The 16622-nt window shown below is 34.1% G+C and overlaps 1 protein-coding gene across 3 annotated transcripts; it reads left to right on the plus strand.

Annotated features, from left to right (window-relative positions):
* The first annotated feature begins 12213 nt into the window (after positions 1 to 12213).
* LOC135794109 (protein G12-like) lies at positions 12214 to 16275 on the plus strand. Of its 3 annotated transcripts, XM_065305263.1 has the most exons (8): positions 12214 to 12545; positions 12669 to 13190; positions 13263 to 13393; positions 13507 to 13711; positions 13990 to 14210; positions 14298 to 14518; positions 14622 to 15011; positions 15426 to 15615. In XM_065305263.1, the coding sequence occupies exons 1-5, from the start codon at positions 12456 to 12458 to the stop codon at positions 14089 to 14091; spliced, it is 1050 nt and encodes a 349-aa protein (XP_065161335.1). In that variant the 5' UTR covers positions 12214 to 12455; the 3' UTR covers positions 14092 to 14210; positions 14298 to 14518; positions 14622 to 15011; positions 15426 to 15615. The 3 variants fall into 3 exon arrangements, with proteins under 3 accessions (XP_065161335.1, XP_065161333.1, XP_065161336.1); XM_065305261.1 differs by lacking the exon at positions 13990 to 14210; XM_065305264.1 differs by lacking the exons at positions 12214 to 12545; positions 12669 to 13190; positions 13263 to 13393; positions 13507 to 13711 and having other exon boundaries at positions 13794 to 14210; positions 15426 to 16275.
* Positions 16276 to 16622: the final 347 nt, after the last annotated feature.

Raw genomic sequence — 16622 nt, forward strand, 5'->3', positions numbered from 1 at the left:
TGTAAATTTTCTGTGCTTTATGTCGCAGTGGTCACAGCGAGATTAAAAATAAACTAATCTAGATTTGGTCTAAATGTTTAATTAATACAAATAAAAAGAAGAGTAACTATAGCCGCAAGAAATAGTCTTGTTCCCATGGAAGTAAAATTCATTAAATCCGACTGTAATTTATTACCCGGGATTGAAAAACTAATTCGGCACACTGCTTTGAATTATTCAAAAATTATCAAAGTATTTGCATAATTTTGTTGGTTTGTATAAATATGCTAAACGAGTGATTTTGACATCACAAACTAATTGCTGATAACTCTGGAGTTCACGGCAATTAATGCAATTTAATTTTTATTGATAATTTAATGAAAAAAACTTGAACGATGATAGAAAATAACGAAGGTAAAAAAAATACGTACGACTTAGTTGGGTAGCTGGATGTTGCTATAACAAGTTACGCGCTTTTCACCAACCCTACAATGCGAACGTCTGTTTGGTACAAATGAGGTACGAAAATCTGTACGTCCCCAGGACTTCACCAAACGCAGGCGTCGGGGTCGGCTTAACGACGCGAACGGTCGTTTGTCGTGAGTTTTCCTCTGCGCGGAATAAAAATACGCCTGCATTAAGTCGACGTCGACGGGCGGCGCAGCACGTTTTTATGACACATTTCGAGCCGACGTTTGCGCACCGCCGCCGCCAACGACTGCGACGCCGACCGACGCCTCTCGGAATTCACTAATGAGCTGTTGGCTTGGCATTAGTCGGCGCCGCGCGCGTGCAGGAGAGCGTGTTGCCATAGAAACTTGCACACTTGCCTCGAACGCATGTACACTTTCACACAAAGCTTCGTATCCCTACAGTTTGTTGAGATAGAAAATTGTACATTTTAAGTTCCCTAGACAAGCGACCGAAAAAATCAATGTTTTATGTAAGTGATTAATTTATTTAACTTTGTTTTATTTCGTTTAATTCGTGAATTTTATAAGTTTATTGTTTTAGTTCCTTTTTACTTAGCCTAAACATTTGCGTGAGCACTGTTTGAAAAAGCACACTGTAAAGCTACTTGTACGTGGATCATTGACGCAACGCAAACGTTATTACACAGGTCAACAGTTACCGCTTTTAATTTACCGTTTTGCGTTCGGTTCGTCGTCGAACATCGTGTCAATGAGTCTCGTTTCTTCTAAAATTATATCATAATGTACGAATATTGTTTTAATATTAAAATATTTTTAGGCTTTATATGCTTTATTGTTTTAGTTTTCGTAGTTTGCATTTTGGTAACTCTATTTTTTTTTAAAGGGTAAGAAGATTACAACGAAAACTTACAGAAACAAATACTTTACCATTGTTAAGAGTGACAGCATAATCATTATAGTTTATGGTGCTTATTAGTATTATTATATAGCATGTTTGCATTGAATATTGCTAAACACCTATGGCTTTATACTTCCGTGCCACTTTTTTTCTTCAAATGTTCAACATTGTTGAAGAAATGAATATTCATATGAATTGTTTTATTTTACTGAGACTTTGACGTCGGCGTGGAAATTAATTGTGGGTAATATCTGCGTGCCTGCGCTTGGCAAACAGACCGAAACAAAGTGTCATGACACAAGACATGTCGTTGTTTTCAATCTTTGCTTTGTTTTTATTTTTAGTTGGGTTGTCTTCTGTGGTTAATGTTTATTTACGCGCTCGTGTTCTTCTGCGTTCGATCGATTATATCGAGAGCAAGTCAAAAATGATTGATCTTTTCGTGCGCCGGGTTATAACTTTTGGTCGGGCGTACTCAGTGAGAATGAGAAGATGTTGTCTTGGGGATGATACGATGACTGACGATATCATGCGACAAATCCCACGGTCCAATAGTTGATCAGTTTGCAAATTGTAATTAATTAATGTCACTTGTTCTTCATTGTTTTTTACCTATACCTGCAGTGGAAACTCGATTATCTAACCTTATGCTGATCGCGTATTTGCGATTAATTGAAGTATAGTTAATCTATATATTATAGTTAATCTATTAATATTTTGAACCATTCTCATAAAAAAATAATAAACTATTCGGTTGGCGTTTATTATCAAGATTTTTATTTCAATGCCTTCAATGCGATTTACATTTGTTTATAAAAAATACATTTTAAATTCGAGCATGTTTTTACAATGAATAGAAGAAGTAGTTATTTTCTTGAAACTTTACATTTTTAAGTTGATACGATACATTTAGTTTTAGTAATGCTTTATACATCCTTTAGTATTCTTACTACTACAGGTAGTCTAGCACTAATCAAAAACTAACGGCTGTCTCATCGTAGTATGCATGCATGTTATTTATTCAAATTTAAGAAAAAAGATTTTGTGCACTTTAATCACAGTTTATGTAAAGTGTCTGCACCAGATTTGAATACAAACAACAATATTTAAGGAGGAACTACGTCTTTACTTGTCATTTGCATATTTATTTTAGAAAATATCTTAAAATTTATGGCTTATGTGTAATTGGAATTTAAAACGAAACAATTATTTTTGGTGTGGCGGAGACGAGTTGTTTTGAATAATTTGGTAATTTTGTTATCTTAAAAACTTGAATAATGCTAGTTAATTAGTAAACTTATGATTCAAATGCTAATCTTTGTTGTAAATATGATAATTATTAAACACGAAATATTTCTTATATTATGTTTATAGTTAAAGAAATGTTTAAGTTTCCAATGACAAGATTTCTGTGTGTTTACCTTGCGTTTCCTTTTTTCTACTTCCATCTGTAAAGCGTCAGTTGTTCAACGGTTTTAAGTCATGAAAAGTGGTACTGATTAAAGTACTTTAGTCACGGCCTTTTGTCACGGGATGGAGCTTGCGCCTGCGCATTAAATAATATTTAACTGCATAAAACCACCAACCATATTTTATTTAAATACCTAAACAAATAAATACAAATAAATTTATACTGTGGTCCAGCACGAAGTCGAAAAGAGTCTTACCTCTGGGTTCAAGTTATTATTGTGCACATGAATGTGGGCATCATTCATGCGGCATGTAAAAGTCTTCGTCAGAAGTTAATTCTCCATACGCGAATGGATTGCTCGGTGGTTGCGCATTTTAATAGCGCTCGCGCGTGTTGCCACCTGTCGTATAGCATAGTGCGGTGCGCTTTGGTCCTCGCGGGCTCACGAGCCACTCATTGAAGCCATTTGCATGCATGGGCGCTTCTCGACGTTCGTTCCCTGCTTCATTCATTCATCGGAACCTTTTCCGGCGATAATTTTGGCCGCCTTGTGCCAAAATAACCGCGATTGCCCGATATCGGTCCGTTCCACGCGCACGTATAATAGCAATATGCCAACATTTGTACATATATGGATTATAAGGGACTATCATAATACGGTGTGTATTTTAGTACTATACCTACTTACCCTGAATTTATTGGAAAAAAGAGGAAATTGTTAGGCATCACCGTCATTTTTGTTGCATTTAGTTCTACAATTTTCTAATATATTGATGCATATGTAATACCAGCACCTTGTTTATCTTTAACGTAATGAGCTTTTTTGAAGCGCGTCTACATTGCAAATTTGCGTGCGCCTTAGGCTTTTTATTTTCATCTACATTTGCATGTTAAGTTTCCAGCATATGTATTTGTAAGTATCACATATTGACATGCTTATGAGCTACTGGTCGTACACAATTTTCTTTAATGTCACTTCCAAAGGTGGTCATTATCTTTTACTTGACTGTCAGTTATCTGTCGATTTTTAATTGGTTCATGCGTTAATTTATTTTTGCAAATTTTTCAAATTTAAATAAGAATAAATTAAAACCGAAAAAAAATCCGTCTATTAATTCTATAAGAATATCGGATCCGGGTGTCACATCGCCAATGCCCCGTATCATATCAATTAAAAGTTTCAAAGTCACCCCAGCGAAAGGCTGCAACTTCGATGCTCTAATTACCACCTTAATATTAATGCCACTTTATTAGTTAATTTCTATGATGGTTATTAAATACGTATTTATATAATTATTGTGTTAGCGAAACATGTTCATAAATTTTCTATTGCCACCACCTGTTTAATCGTTGGATAATTTAAACATCATCACCCAAAAACTAAGCTCCAATTGTTTTTGAAGGTGTTAAAGCTAGTCATTGTTGCACTTCTGATATTGAATTGGTGCTATTTGCACTCCCGAAGGTTAAGGCAGATAATGGCTACCGATTCTTGCACCGTGTGCCTTTAAAGTTTCTACCGGCAGCTTTCGATACGAAAGGAACGCCACGCTTGCGTCTTGTGATCGTGGGAAACGCGAGATAAACGCGCGAGCCACCGACGGCAGCCACCGAGACGCGCGAGACCATGAAAGTCTTCGTGCGTTCTTGCCCCATGCTCAATGGTATCGAATCCAAGTCCACGAGCGGCGCACGCATTTTATTATCCGAGTATGCAGTCCACAATGCGGACATTGGACGCGTCACATCAGTGCAACACCAATGATTCATAAAATCACATTGCTATAACGAACGTGGAGCAATGGGAATCAGACCGATGTGAAAACCGGAGCAGTAAACTTGATTTGGCAATAATGCTTCGATGGCAATTTCCCAGATTGTATAATATAAGTTAACACCATTAGGGAATATCGAATAGGTCGAATATGCATATTATAATGCACATATACCTAGTGCATACATATACATATTTTATATGTAGTTATATGTCAAATATATCAAATAATTAAAATGAAACTGAAGTACGACACAACTTAGGTATTATTTAAATTTTCCAGTTTGTTTTAATGTCATATTGATAGCATATTTTACATATTAATGTGTAATAACTAATAGCAGTATCTACTAATTGACGATTAAGCAGAAGATTTGTGTGTGGGAATAAAATGATTGATATCACAAAGTAGTTGCCCCGGTACATAATAATATCAATAATAAAGGGTTTATCGACAAAAGATTTTTCCAATTTTTTTTTTGAGGAAATTTATAGAATGATTTTTTGAGCAAATCAGAAAAAAAAATGCTAAGAATCGATCCAGCAGTTATTACCATCTACCACTCAAGTCATTATGTTGATTTGATGTATTTCATTGTCAATATTTTAAAAATTTGCCATTTTTGTGCTTCCAATTAAATTGTTGGAAGCTGAAAACTAGAGCAATGACGAAAAACAGATTGTAAAAAAGTTTGGAGCAGGCGCCAGTTTATATTTTCACTGGCATGCCTTCGAAGCACATCATTTGCCTTCGCCTGGAGAACGCCAAAATAAGAAACGCCTAAAGTCGGTTATGAATTTGTGTAATTTATGGGCACCATTAAAACTATACGATACTTCCGAAAATAGTAAAAGCGTCATCGTATTTTATGAATAATTAGATTACACACATGCCTCCCGTGCTTGGTGTGTTTTTGAGTTTTGTGTCTAATATTTTTGTGCTTTGTGGTGTGTCAGTGTTTTATAGTGTTATGTTTGTGTGACTTGTTGACAATAGTACCTACTAACTAAACATCACAGCCACATATTATGCCCACAAAGCAAAAAACAATACAGTTAATTCTCTGTAGAATTTGTGTGTGTGTGTGTGTGTGTGTGTGTGTGTTTGTATTTTAGTTAAGAAATTTGTAAATATTTATAAATCTCTAGATCTGTATTTAAATTGTATAGGTAATTAACTTTACAAAATTATATTATTAAGCCTCCAACACGTGTGATCATTAATAATTTGGTCCTGGCGTGGTTTTTCTGCTTTTAAAATTGAAACATCTTCTATGACTCTTTTCGTGTGTGACATTTTATTCTGGTACATCTGGCCCGGTGTTAGAGGCAAACTTCTGAAAGCAACAAGATAACAATTTTATTTCATCGAGACCTGTTTGGCGCTAGCACACTTATCTATTTCTAGAACGGCTTTTAGTTTCAACGTCCGTGCGTTTCGATTCATTCATGTTTCTGCCGATAAAGATGCCATCGGCGTATAAAAGTATTTCAATGCCCATTGGAATTCGGGCACTGCCGAACCCATGTCCACTCTTATCTCACAGTCGAGGGCTGTTTGGATAGTAGGTACGTCACCCGTACAACTCAATACATCAATATTGGGATGGCAACTTCTTCTCGATAAAACCTTACTTGACGTGCTAATAGCTCGACGAGTGGCCAGTTGAGAATTCTTATAAGTGGGAAATTATACTGTGATTTGCAGACCAACACTATCCGCCGAAGACTAAAAGTCGGTTAGTTTGATCTGGCACAGTATGTAATATACGGCCGGATTTGCCTGTACAGCACCTAAAATACAGATTTGTTCTCCAAACAGCAAAAAAAAGTTCAATCAAGTTAATAGATAGATAGTTGGCAGCGCACCTTACTAGCGACGTGTTATAGCATTCTTCATGGCAAGTTCGTTGAGGCAATGGGCAGATTTCGGGATGTCTATACAAGCAAAAGCTTTTGGCTTCTAAGGTAAGAAACCTTTTCAACATTTGTCTCGAGCTGTGCACTTTCCAATCGCACTATCTACCAGCACGTCCCAACGGACAGATTGTAGCATTTATTTTCATATGCTACTGTCCTAAACTTGATCAATAAAAAATTTAATAATAATCTCGGAGAATATTTAAATTAAATATACGAACTATGGATGAAAACTCATTCGCGTTTATAAGCTTCAATGGTGACGCACCGTGTTGCAGACGCAAGTGTTACGATACATAATAATAAAAAATGTAATTGATACCACAATTGGTAGAGATGGCGAAGATATCTTATTAAATCGAATATCCGCTATAAATTGTAATGTTCATAGTTTGTTTTAACGACGTTGAACTTTTTTGCGATTTCCTTTCAACTTTACTCGTGTGTACACAGCTTTGTTTCGTAACTGCTTCTGCGCAGTCGTTTCAACAAATGTACTCACACCCCTAGTGTATTTTCAACTTCTGGAAACATTGACGTTCTTCATTGGAGTTTGCAAATGGACTCCGTATCGCTTACAATTTATTTAAATGCATTTAGCTTTCGTACAAATCGTCGTCTTTCATGGATTGACAATCTGAAGGAGGCATCGCGTTTCGATCTAGACCAGATCGATCGTAACAGATAGGGCCTTCGATCTGTTTGTGATTCCAGACGGACGGATGTTTATTATTTCGATGGGTTGTCCCGTGTGCCAACATTTGCTAAATCCTCGCTGTTAGCAAATAAAAGTACTGAGTGTGAAGTAAGCTATTTTATTCCTCTTAATGTTAAAACAGTTATTACACCAGAGTTTTGACAGTGTGTCAAACTTGCTAAGTCACAGCAAAAGATTTTTACCGGTATGTTTTAGTGTAGACATGTTGTATGTAAATATTCTTACGAGCTGTAAATCGAAACGACCGTAAACATCCAAAAGGTAATTTGAATCCCCCGTATGCTCTTCAACACGGCGCGGCATGCCGCTCCGGTATGGGAAAGGACATAAGTTAAGGTAATAAAGACATTGAAAGTTTATGGCGGCCGTGTGCACAATGTGCGACAAACGAACGCGCGAAGGACATTCAGGATATACACTGTTGCGACGAAATAACAAGCGGAACCGAAGACAAAAAAAAACAAGATTTGAGTAACAGCGGGAGACGCGACTTGTGATGCATAAACGTCGCGATGCGGCAGGGACATGGACCATAATTGTTTTTCAACGAAGCGAAACATAATCGCTTAATATAATTAAAATTAATCGAAACGAGCGCGCTTGAAATTTATTATTTTGTTGATTTATGTATGCCTCTGTTCGGTGGTGTGCGTCTTTACGACGATCCAGCATAGATACATTTTAGTAGTGAGTTGAAAAACTGTTGTAACATTGGGTATTCTTAGAATTTTGCCTCGAAAACATGTTTGATATTTGATTTCGTATGTTACTATTGCGTCGGTGACAGAACAAGACTGATCGACTTTTCAACACGCTTTCCCAGGCTATGGATGCTCGAACGAGTTCAGTCAAGCATTCAATCTGAAATGTGTGCTGGTTATAATATCAATTCATACTTCAATTTATTGCAAAATACAATAAACAATAATTTTTTATCGTTTGTCTACCTGAAACTTTGGAAAAACACCAATTCAAATTTTGTGGTTTGACGTATCTTAATTTTAAAACTGTGCATGTGCCTAATTGGTTTAATTTGGTTTAGTTAAAAAATGTATCAGTATCTCTATACTATACTGAAAAAAAATATAATTTTTATGGTATTATGCACGAGTACCTGTATTATATTTACAAAGCGTCCTATAATTTTGTCCAGAAAACAAATCTAAAAGATGAAATGTTGCACCTAATTTCATTGCAATATAATTATAACCTTATTACATAATGAGTTTTACTGAACTTGGTATATACAGTTATCTCCTCTGTTTGTTTTAATGTATAGATACCAAAGATTCAATAACACCGGATTGCTTGTACAAATTTTTAAATCAATTATTAATATTTAGCATACAACTGTGTGAAGAGCGGTGTAAACTTTATATAATTAACAGCAAATTACAATGCAATTTTAATTGGTTTGTAAAAATATCAACAAATTGGCAAACTATAGCTGTATTGCAATTACAAAGCCCATCTTAAACAACCAGACACGTAAAAAATAAATGAAACAGGAAGGAATTATGAAGGAATTATAAAAATGTGGCTGCATGCATCAATGCATGAAAGTTATACGAATCAGAACACATCCTTGTTTAAATTCACGTCCCGCGAGACTCATTTTACGCCAGAGATTCCTTTCGAAGTTGCTAGCATATTGACGCAAAGCATAATAAATTTCGGAGTTTAACCCAAAATATGAATGAATTAAAATATATTAGCTGTATTCTTATTTAATGCCAGAATGGCTGTGTGTTTTTGAAAAAGAGTAATCCTTAATTAAACTACCAGTAAATGCTTATTAAAAATATGCCTATACTAGCGCAAGCAAAAAGATAAAAATTAAGATATAAATCATTTGTTTAGGCATTTTGCCGTTGCATTGGCGGTCGGTTTGTTCGAAAATTACAAGCGTAATGAATGAAAAGGTGAGAGTGGGCGTTCGACTAGCAACGCACACGCGTGTAATTATCTTGCTTCTACCTGACTTCCCATAATTAAATTTACAAATTGCGGGCGCAAAAAATTACTCCTCGCGCTTGGATATTGTGAATTATGACATTAATGATAATTTTAACGTTTTAGTTCAGCCAAAAATCAATTGCCCTTGTTTTTCTGTTCTTGCTTACCCACACACATCGTAAATAAACCGCAAAACAGCAAAATAATTGTAATAATAATTTTATTCAAGGTTTTCCATTGTACCTGACTATGTACGTAAGTATTACAAACGAACGCAATATACAGATGAAGACGTTGTGGTTCTAACGAAAGTAAAATGTGCAAATTACAATCAGTGCAATTATAATTTGTTTCCACGTGTATTGTGCGAGTATAATGTGTAGATTATTAGTGCTGATTGCAAAGCACATTCTGTATGCGCTGGAAAAATGAACATTTTTGATAGACGCAAAATCTTCGGCAACAAATTGTGTAATTAGTACCGCTTGTAATTATTTGGAAGTGCAGCAAGTTTTTTAATCGCAGCCATCCAATTTGCTGAATATCTAAAAATCTCTGAGAAAGGGTTAGTTAGTGTTATTAAAGGGTCAATTCTCTATTGCCCATGTAATGTTTATGTTTTATTTTAACGTATTATTTATATACTTGCTTCATACGATACATGCAATATGGAACTCACTTTAGAAAACTTAATAAAATGAAAACTGATATTTTTCATTGTTCTTATATTCAAAAATGCATATCAACGCTTCTAACCATTTGTGTTAAATTTTGAACTACGTTTATTAATTAACATTAGTTCTCACAACTTAGAGAACGTGATCATAAAATATTTTCAGTTATATAGGTATTTTATAGGTATAACCTACTATAATCTACAAAAAACGGGGCCAACTTTGTATCCGCTCGTCAAGAACTGTCGTTTTTAATTAATTATTTACTGGATTTAATTCAGTTTTCTTATTAAGAGCGGATTTCGAAGCCCACTAGGGCCACACAAGTAATGATTTTTAAAGCTACAATGCCAATATGATTCTCTAATTGCCATCAAAGTGTTAAAAACATTTTATTTGTATTTTATGTGTATCTTTGCTATTTATAATCAATACATAATATACTTGATGTTTAAAATTAGTGATAGCTTTGTAATAACAGCATTTGATATTATACTTTTTTATTTGAGTAGCCTTGTCTGATTCCTAAAAACGTTCCCCTTTCTGGGCTTCAAACTTTGATATCTTATAGTAATCGTTTGAAGTGGAACGAAAGCATCGCGTTCACATGCGTCCGCAATGAGCTTCCGAGAGAGGAAGTTGTAATTAACAAGAAACCATACCAACCGTGCACATCACACACATGCTCGCGCATTTTAAAAATGATAATGGCATGCGAGCATATTACATATTACTTTAGCCATTACCTTAGCAATTCGATGCCTCCGTCGAGCAAGGTTTCGAACAAGCACACGAGAGTGAAAAATGAATTAAAATTAAAATGAATTATTAACATTATTTAACCGTGGAATTGTTGATATGTCCGTCCAATGTAAATGCTCGTCTGTGTTCATACGAATAAGCATATTATACGATGCCGACATAATATTAAATTCGTTTTTATACGCACGCTCGCGGCACGATGCAGCGAACGCGCGACCTTCTCGGAAATGTCGAAACAACGCGCAGCCGACGACAAACGTCGAAACGCCAACCGTTTGCGCGATGGTTGGACAATGCCGTCCATGTAATTACCGTCTTTAGCCAATGTGCATGTGCTCTTCTTAGAACGTCACCGCCTAGTCTAAAATATTCGCTGATCATTCCTGCACAAGCGCTGTGTAATTTTCTATTGTGCGCGTAAAATCAGTCTGTTATTTTCGGCCGGTAATTCCTAAAATACAAATATATTTATGTAAAATTAAATTACCTACATACACTTGGAGTTATAAATTTTGAGTGGAATTGAAATGTTTATTTCAGCTTAAAATATTGTTAAGTTGATATCTAATTTTGGAATTGGATAAAATGGCGGACAGACAACTATTAAATATCAACAAGCAGTATTATAATATTTGAGAAAGATTTTAAAACTAGCTGAAGATGAAACGTCGCCAAAGTTACAGTAGCCTACTATATGCCATATGGTGTAATGATGTAATAATTTTTAATAAATTTAACTCATCTTTAAAGTGTTAATGTAGGTATGTGTTTAAGTATTCACATAGTGGAATAATTAAAATTAAAACTTTGTCTTGTCATTTCACAGTTTTTCCGACTCAATTTAAAACATCACGTATCAAGTCGAAGCGTCAGTTTGATCACATTCCCAAAACTTTTGTGACATCTTCGGCACAATTTAGATTTTTTCCCGCGCGATAAGAATCGCTATCACATTTTTGTGAATTGAGTGACTCAACAAACTCAACAGCTACACTCCTCTTGTCTTCTTGGATGCTGAGTCAAGCAACGTGTAAATAAATGCAACGCATGTGGGAATAAAAGTTTAGATAATGCAGCGTCATCTTTACGTCGCGGCATAGTCGTCAATTGATGTTCTTCTGATGTTGCAGGTCGTAGTGATGGTTAAACGCCAACCTATAACTACTGTCAGATAGCCTTCATTGACCGGTCTGGTCTTCCACATCGACGCAGGCTTCCTTATGAATTTGATGATGACGCTCAATTATATCAACCATAATCAGATTTTCTCAGAGAATTGAAAATAATTATTATACATAAATCAGTCTTGTCAGTAATGCAAGTAAAAAAGACAATTTATTGTGCCTATAAGAGAATATTGTTTGTTCTGATAAGATTGCACTTATATCTATTGTTACCCAAATCTGTCTGCAATTCATGTAAAAATTTAATTTACTTATTTCCATATTGAATCCGCGTTGTGATACGATATAATTTTATTATTGACATGTTTTGCCAAATTGACATTTTCAAATAGTTCGAAATAAATATTATAATATGATTACCTAAACAAAATGAAAATAAAAATCTTAATTTTTAGACGAAGTTTTATTTCAAAGTTACTCTATAATATATGGGATACTAAAGGTTCATCATATGCAACCCAGAATACGCAACCCAGTTCTCTTTTCTGCCACTGGCTGCGCAACGTTTCAGATCGAACCGATGTCATTATTATTATTACACGTGAACACGTGCTGGTTTGTGAATATTAAATTGAATTCAATTAAATTTAGAAACACTAATATATTTATTTTATTTTCTTTGACGAATACATAATCAATATTGTTAATTTTTATATGTATGTATGTACATATTTATTTGAATTGAAACGTGATAATATCGCTTTTTTAAATTAATTTATTTACTGAAAATTAATTGTGATAAAAAATGGGAAGGTGTTGTGCGGTTCATGGATGTTTTAGTGGCCGAAAGACAAGTAAAAAGGTAGAAAAAGTAGCTTTATTTAAAGCACCAAAAGTGAGTAACCTCAAAATAATATATGAAAAATTTGTGTTATAAACGATTAATTTATAACTTTTAATACTTAAAAAATATCATATTTTCAAATATCTTGTGAAATATATAAATATATTTTTTAAGGATGTAGAATTGTGCAGTAAATGGAGTTCTGCTCTTGGCCAAAAATTGAAAGCCACCAGCTATATTTGTGAATTACATTTTAATTCAAAGGATGTGATTAGATCTGATCAAACGATTCTGAAAGATGGTAGTGTATATGTACACGAATTTCAGAAAGTTCATTTAAGGAAGGAAGCTGCACCCAAGTCTAATATTATTAGTGATAGTGATGAAAGTATAGCAGATATAGATATGGTTGACCACTCAATAAATGATGACTGCAATCATAATCCAGTGGAGACAGATGCAAATACAAATTTTCCGGACGTTGCAAGTACTGTTATTGAAGATGACAATTTACTGGTCGTGAATTCAACAGAGGAATTTTCTTTTCGTTCAATCCAAAATATGTTAGAAGCTCAGCCACTGCGTAAAAATTGGTGTTGGACAGTCATAATAAATTCTTTTATTTCGTTGTCATATATAAGTTCAAAATTGGAATTAGTTTGTCATGTTAAAATTGATGTGAATTTAAAAGTGATGGTAAGAAGCTTCAAATGAAAACCATTGGAATTCAATTATTTAAATAGCATTAACATTTGTCTTCTATTATAGATTATTAATGCAAAAACTAATATTGTTATTGATATGGATGTAAATATCTCATCATTTGCTTGTGTTTGGCAATTATTAGACTCTTTGGAAAATTGCTTTTTCTGTAGTGGAACTGGATACGATGACAAAAAGTATGAATTTAGAAGAGACACATTAATTTATAATAACACAGCTAATAATTAAAATTTTAATGACCGTTTTTAAAATGTAATGCAATTTTTATATATTTTTTTTATTTTTATAGATGTTCAGACACCTGTACGGGTATATTATTGCCGGGGGATAGATATAAACGAATAGTTTTGGAGTACCGATGTATTAATTGTCGAAAATTGAGACGTTTGCTACAAAAACGTAAGACGAAGACAACAAATGATGAAGCTCGAAGGATGAATTTAAAACATCGTTATAAATTACAACGTAGAAAGCTCAATCGCGTTGTTCAAACGGTAAAGTTTTGTTTTTATTTAATTCTTAAATAACATCACGCAATTAAAAAGTATTAATTGCTAATGAGCACTGTTAAGTTGAAAACGCGTAATATGTTTATGAATGTGCTTGAAGTTTATAACTTTATGTACGACAATTCCTGAAAAATAAGAAATTTTTATAATTTCTTTTTCATTAATTCGATTAATATTTTTCATCTTCAACGTTGCACGTTGGCGTGATCGTTTCAAATTGTTTGTATTTGTTTTCTCAAAATTTTTGAACATTTCTTTTTTAGAATAAAAATTTAAAACGACAATTATTACAGTTAAAAAACCATTGTGCTGAAATTAAAGAAAAAGTTTTATCTGAGAAAATTTCTTATGTAGCCGCTTTATAGCACGAAACAGTTAAAAATTGTTTACAGTACCATAATATTTATCGAGAAAGTGAACAATTATGCAATCTAGAACACCAGCTGATGATTTAAGACCTGTTGATGATAATGTTTCGAGAAAGGTCCGTGAAATATTCTTAAAACCATTTTATTGTTGGGTACTAGTTTCGAAATTTGTTATTAAGCCATGATTTATTATTTTTTGATAGGCTATTATTGTCTTTGATACTTACATAAGGAATTGGGAGACTAAGGAATTGAGTCAATCGACGTGGAGAAGCTGGAAAGCTGTTATTTATCAATTACAGCAAGTACCCTGACTGGACCGAAAATTTCTCTCTGATCTACATTGACATTAATAGGTTCTTTACATTCCGAATGTAACTATAATTATTTGATGACCTCTACATTAACATAAGATATGCTCACGGTGAGTCTTTATGCTTTTTTCGTTGATGTTTCACTAATAAGTTTAAAAGTAACTCTTATGATATTTTGTCTTTTTCATTATAATTGCAATATATTTTAACCAGGCCATCATATACCGAGGCAACAGATAGCTTTCGGAATTATTCGTTGAAGTACGTCAAGTCTAACATAATATGGCGAACATCCAAGCGGCAGGACACATTCATATAGAATTACTAAAGCATGCCCCAAAGCAGTTGTTAGTGCTTTTGGTTCTAGGAAGGAAAGGATACCAGAATGGCAGCTTGCAATAATATGCAACATATACACAAAAGGAAGTTAAAAAAACTGCGGTATTAGTGTGCGATATTTTTCAGTGGAAAACCTTGGAAAACCATGGAAAAACTTTGGACGCGCTATAATTGAGAGAAGTGGGAGTGCTCTCCAAGACGAAGAACAATACTGTGGCTTCAGAATGGGGAAGTGGCTCGCTACGCTCAGTCTTAATCAATCTCGTGAGTAAAACTTTCGTTTAGCCAGTCTTGATTTTTGCTGCAATATTTAAAAATAGTTAAACTTTTACATGCTCTAGTGTTAAAAAATATAGTTCTCCCTCCTGAAATAAAATGTACCTATATAATGTAATATTATATGAGGTGGAAATTCATAACTCCTTTGACTTTTTTTTGGCAAAGTTTTGCAACTTAAAAGTTTCTGTACAACAAAATACATTCAAAACAACAAAATCTAGCATATTCAAGTAGTATTTGATAAGGATATATCAATTTATTTTCAAATGAATATAAATAAGTCCAAATATTATTCACATGATAATTTGAAACTTTACCAGTACGAATTACCATATTTTTAACGTTATTCAGAATTTGTTCTTGTTTTTCGAAATATTAATATTATTTATTTTATTCTAGGAATATTACCACATAATATCATATCGTACAATAATGGTAATCTGACAAAAAACACGTACAAAAGCAATGAAATTCCTAGTTCAAAACAGTTTCGAACACTGCTGAACACCAAAAGTATATAGCAGAAATAAAATATTAATATAGATTTGGCTGTAAAATATTTACACTACGTTTGAAAATAATATAAGATGAAACTGTTTAGAATTTTGACTATTTTGCTTCCTATTGCATTGGTTTCCGGAAGTTCCGAATGGGGATTAGAAGATTTTATTGATCTCATTCCACTTGAAGAGATTACAAAAATAGCTGAGAAATATATTGCAACCGATCCCGAAGTACAACGAGTTTGGCTGTACTTGCATCGATCTAAATGGGCTGAGGTTGTACGAACTATATATGATCATCCCACTTGGAAGGAATTGAAAGCTTACACTATAGACGCTGGAATTGATTTGACCCCCCTCATTGCGCCGTTTCAAAATATTAATATCAAAATGGTTAAACCTGTATGTACCGGCAATAACCAAGCCACTGGTGGCATGCGAAAATTTATGGATGAAATCAACAAAATATTTCCAGCACGTGAACTAACGTATCTTTTTATCAATAAGATAGGCACGAACATTGATATGTTAAACTTCTGGGTAAGAATTACAGAAGACAGCACTCACCTAATGGTCGAAGATATTCTTGCACTTCCTGAAGTTCAACGTATAGGTCGCATCCTCCGGGGCATGAATATCAATTATAGCAAAGTTTTGCAGTTTGTATATGATATGTGCGGTTGGGGTCAGTTTACGAGCACAGCATAATTGACCTGTAAAGAAATAAATCTTATATACAACTTGTCTGTGCGGGTGTGTATGATTGAATTTCTCCTAAACGGTTGGCCCAATTTTGATAAAATTTTGTGTGTTTTCCGGTTGATTAGTGGTTCGTCAGTTTTTTTCAAAAATAAAAAAAATGCATTCATTTATTTTGAATTAATACATTCTAGCAGCATCTACATTTGAAGCTTTGAGTTATGTGTAAAAATTGCTATTCGTTTAGATAGGGTGGTGCATGCGCAGTTGCGTGTACGTGTGACACACGGACACTGTCATTTAAGTGCGTGACCATACATTGACACATAGCCAATCACTCACTGCCTCATATGCACACCACACTTTTTGATACACTTTGTATATTCTTGAGGTA

Source organism: Atheta coriaria, unplaced genomic scaffold (assembly GCF_025399875.1).
Source record: "Atheta coriaria isolate IRGN ID8LTWV9N9 unplaced genomic scaffold, Caltech_Dcor_3.1 hic_scaffold_6_pilon, whole genome shotgun sequence".
Taxonomy (NCBI): Eukaryota; Metazoa; Arthropoda; class Insecta; order Coleoptera; family Staphylinidae; genus Dalotia; species Dalotia coriaria.

Bases quoted from the DNA above. Each gene is read 5' to 3' on its own strand.
- LOC135794109 (XM_065305261.1), top strand. From the start codon at position 12,456: ATGGGAAGGTGTTGTGCGGTTCATGGATGTTTTAGTGGCCGAAAGACA. The intron at 13,394-13,506 runs GTATGAATTTAG...TTATTTTTATAG, and splicing joins ACTGGATACGATGACAAAAA to ATGTTCAGACACCTGTACGG. The intron at 13,712-14,297 runs GTAAAGTTTTGT...ATTTTTTGATAG, and splicing joins TCAATCGCGTTGTTCAAACG to GCTATTATTGTCTTTGATAC.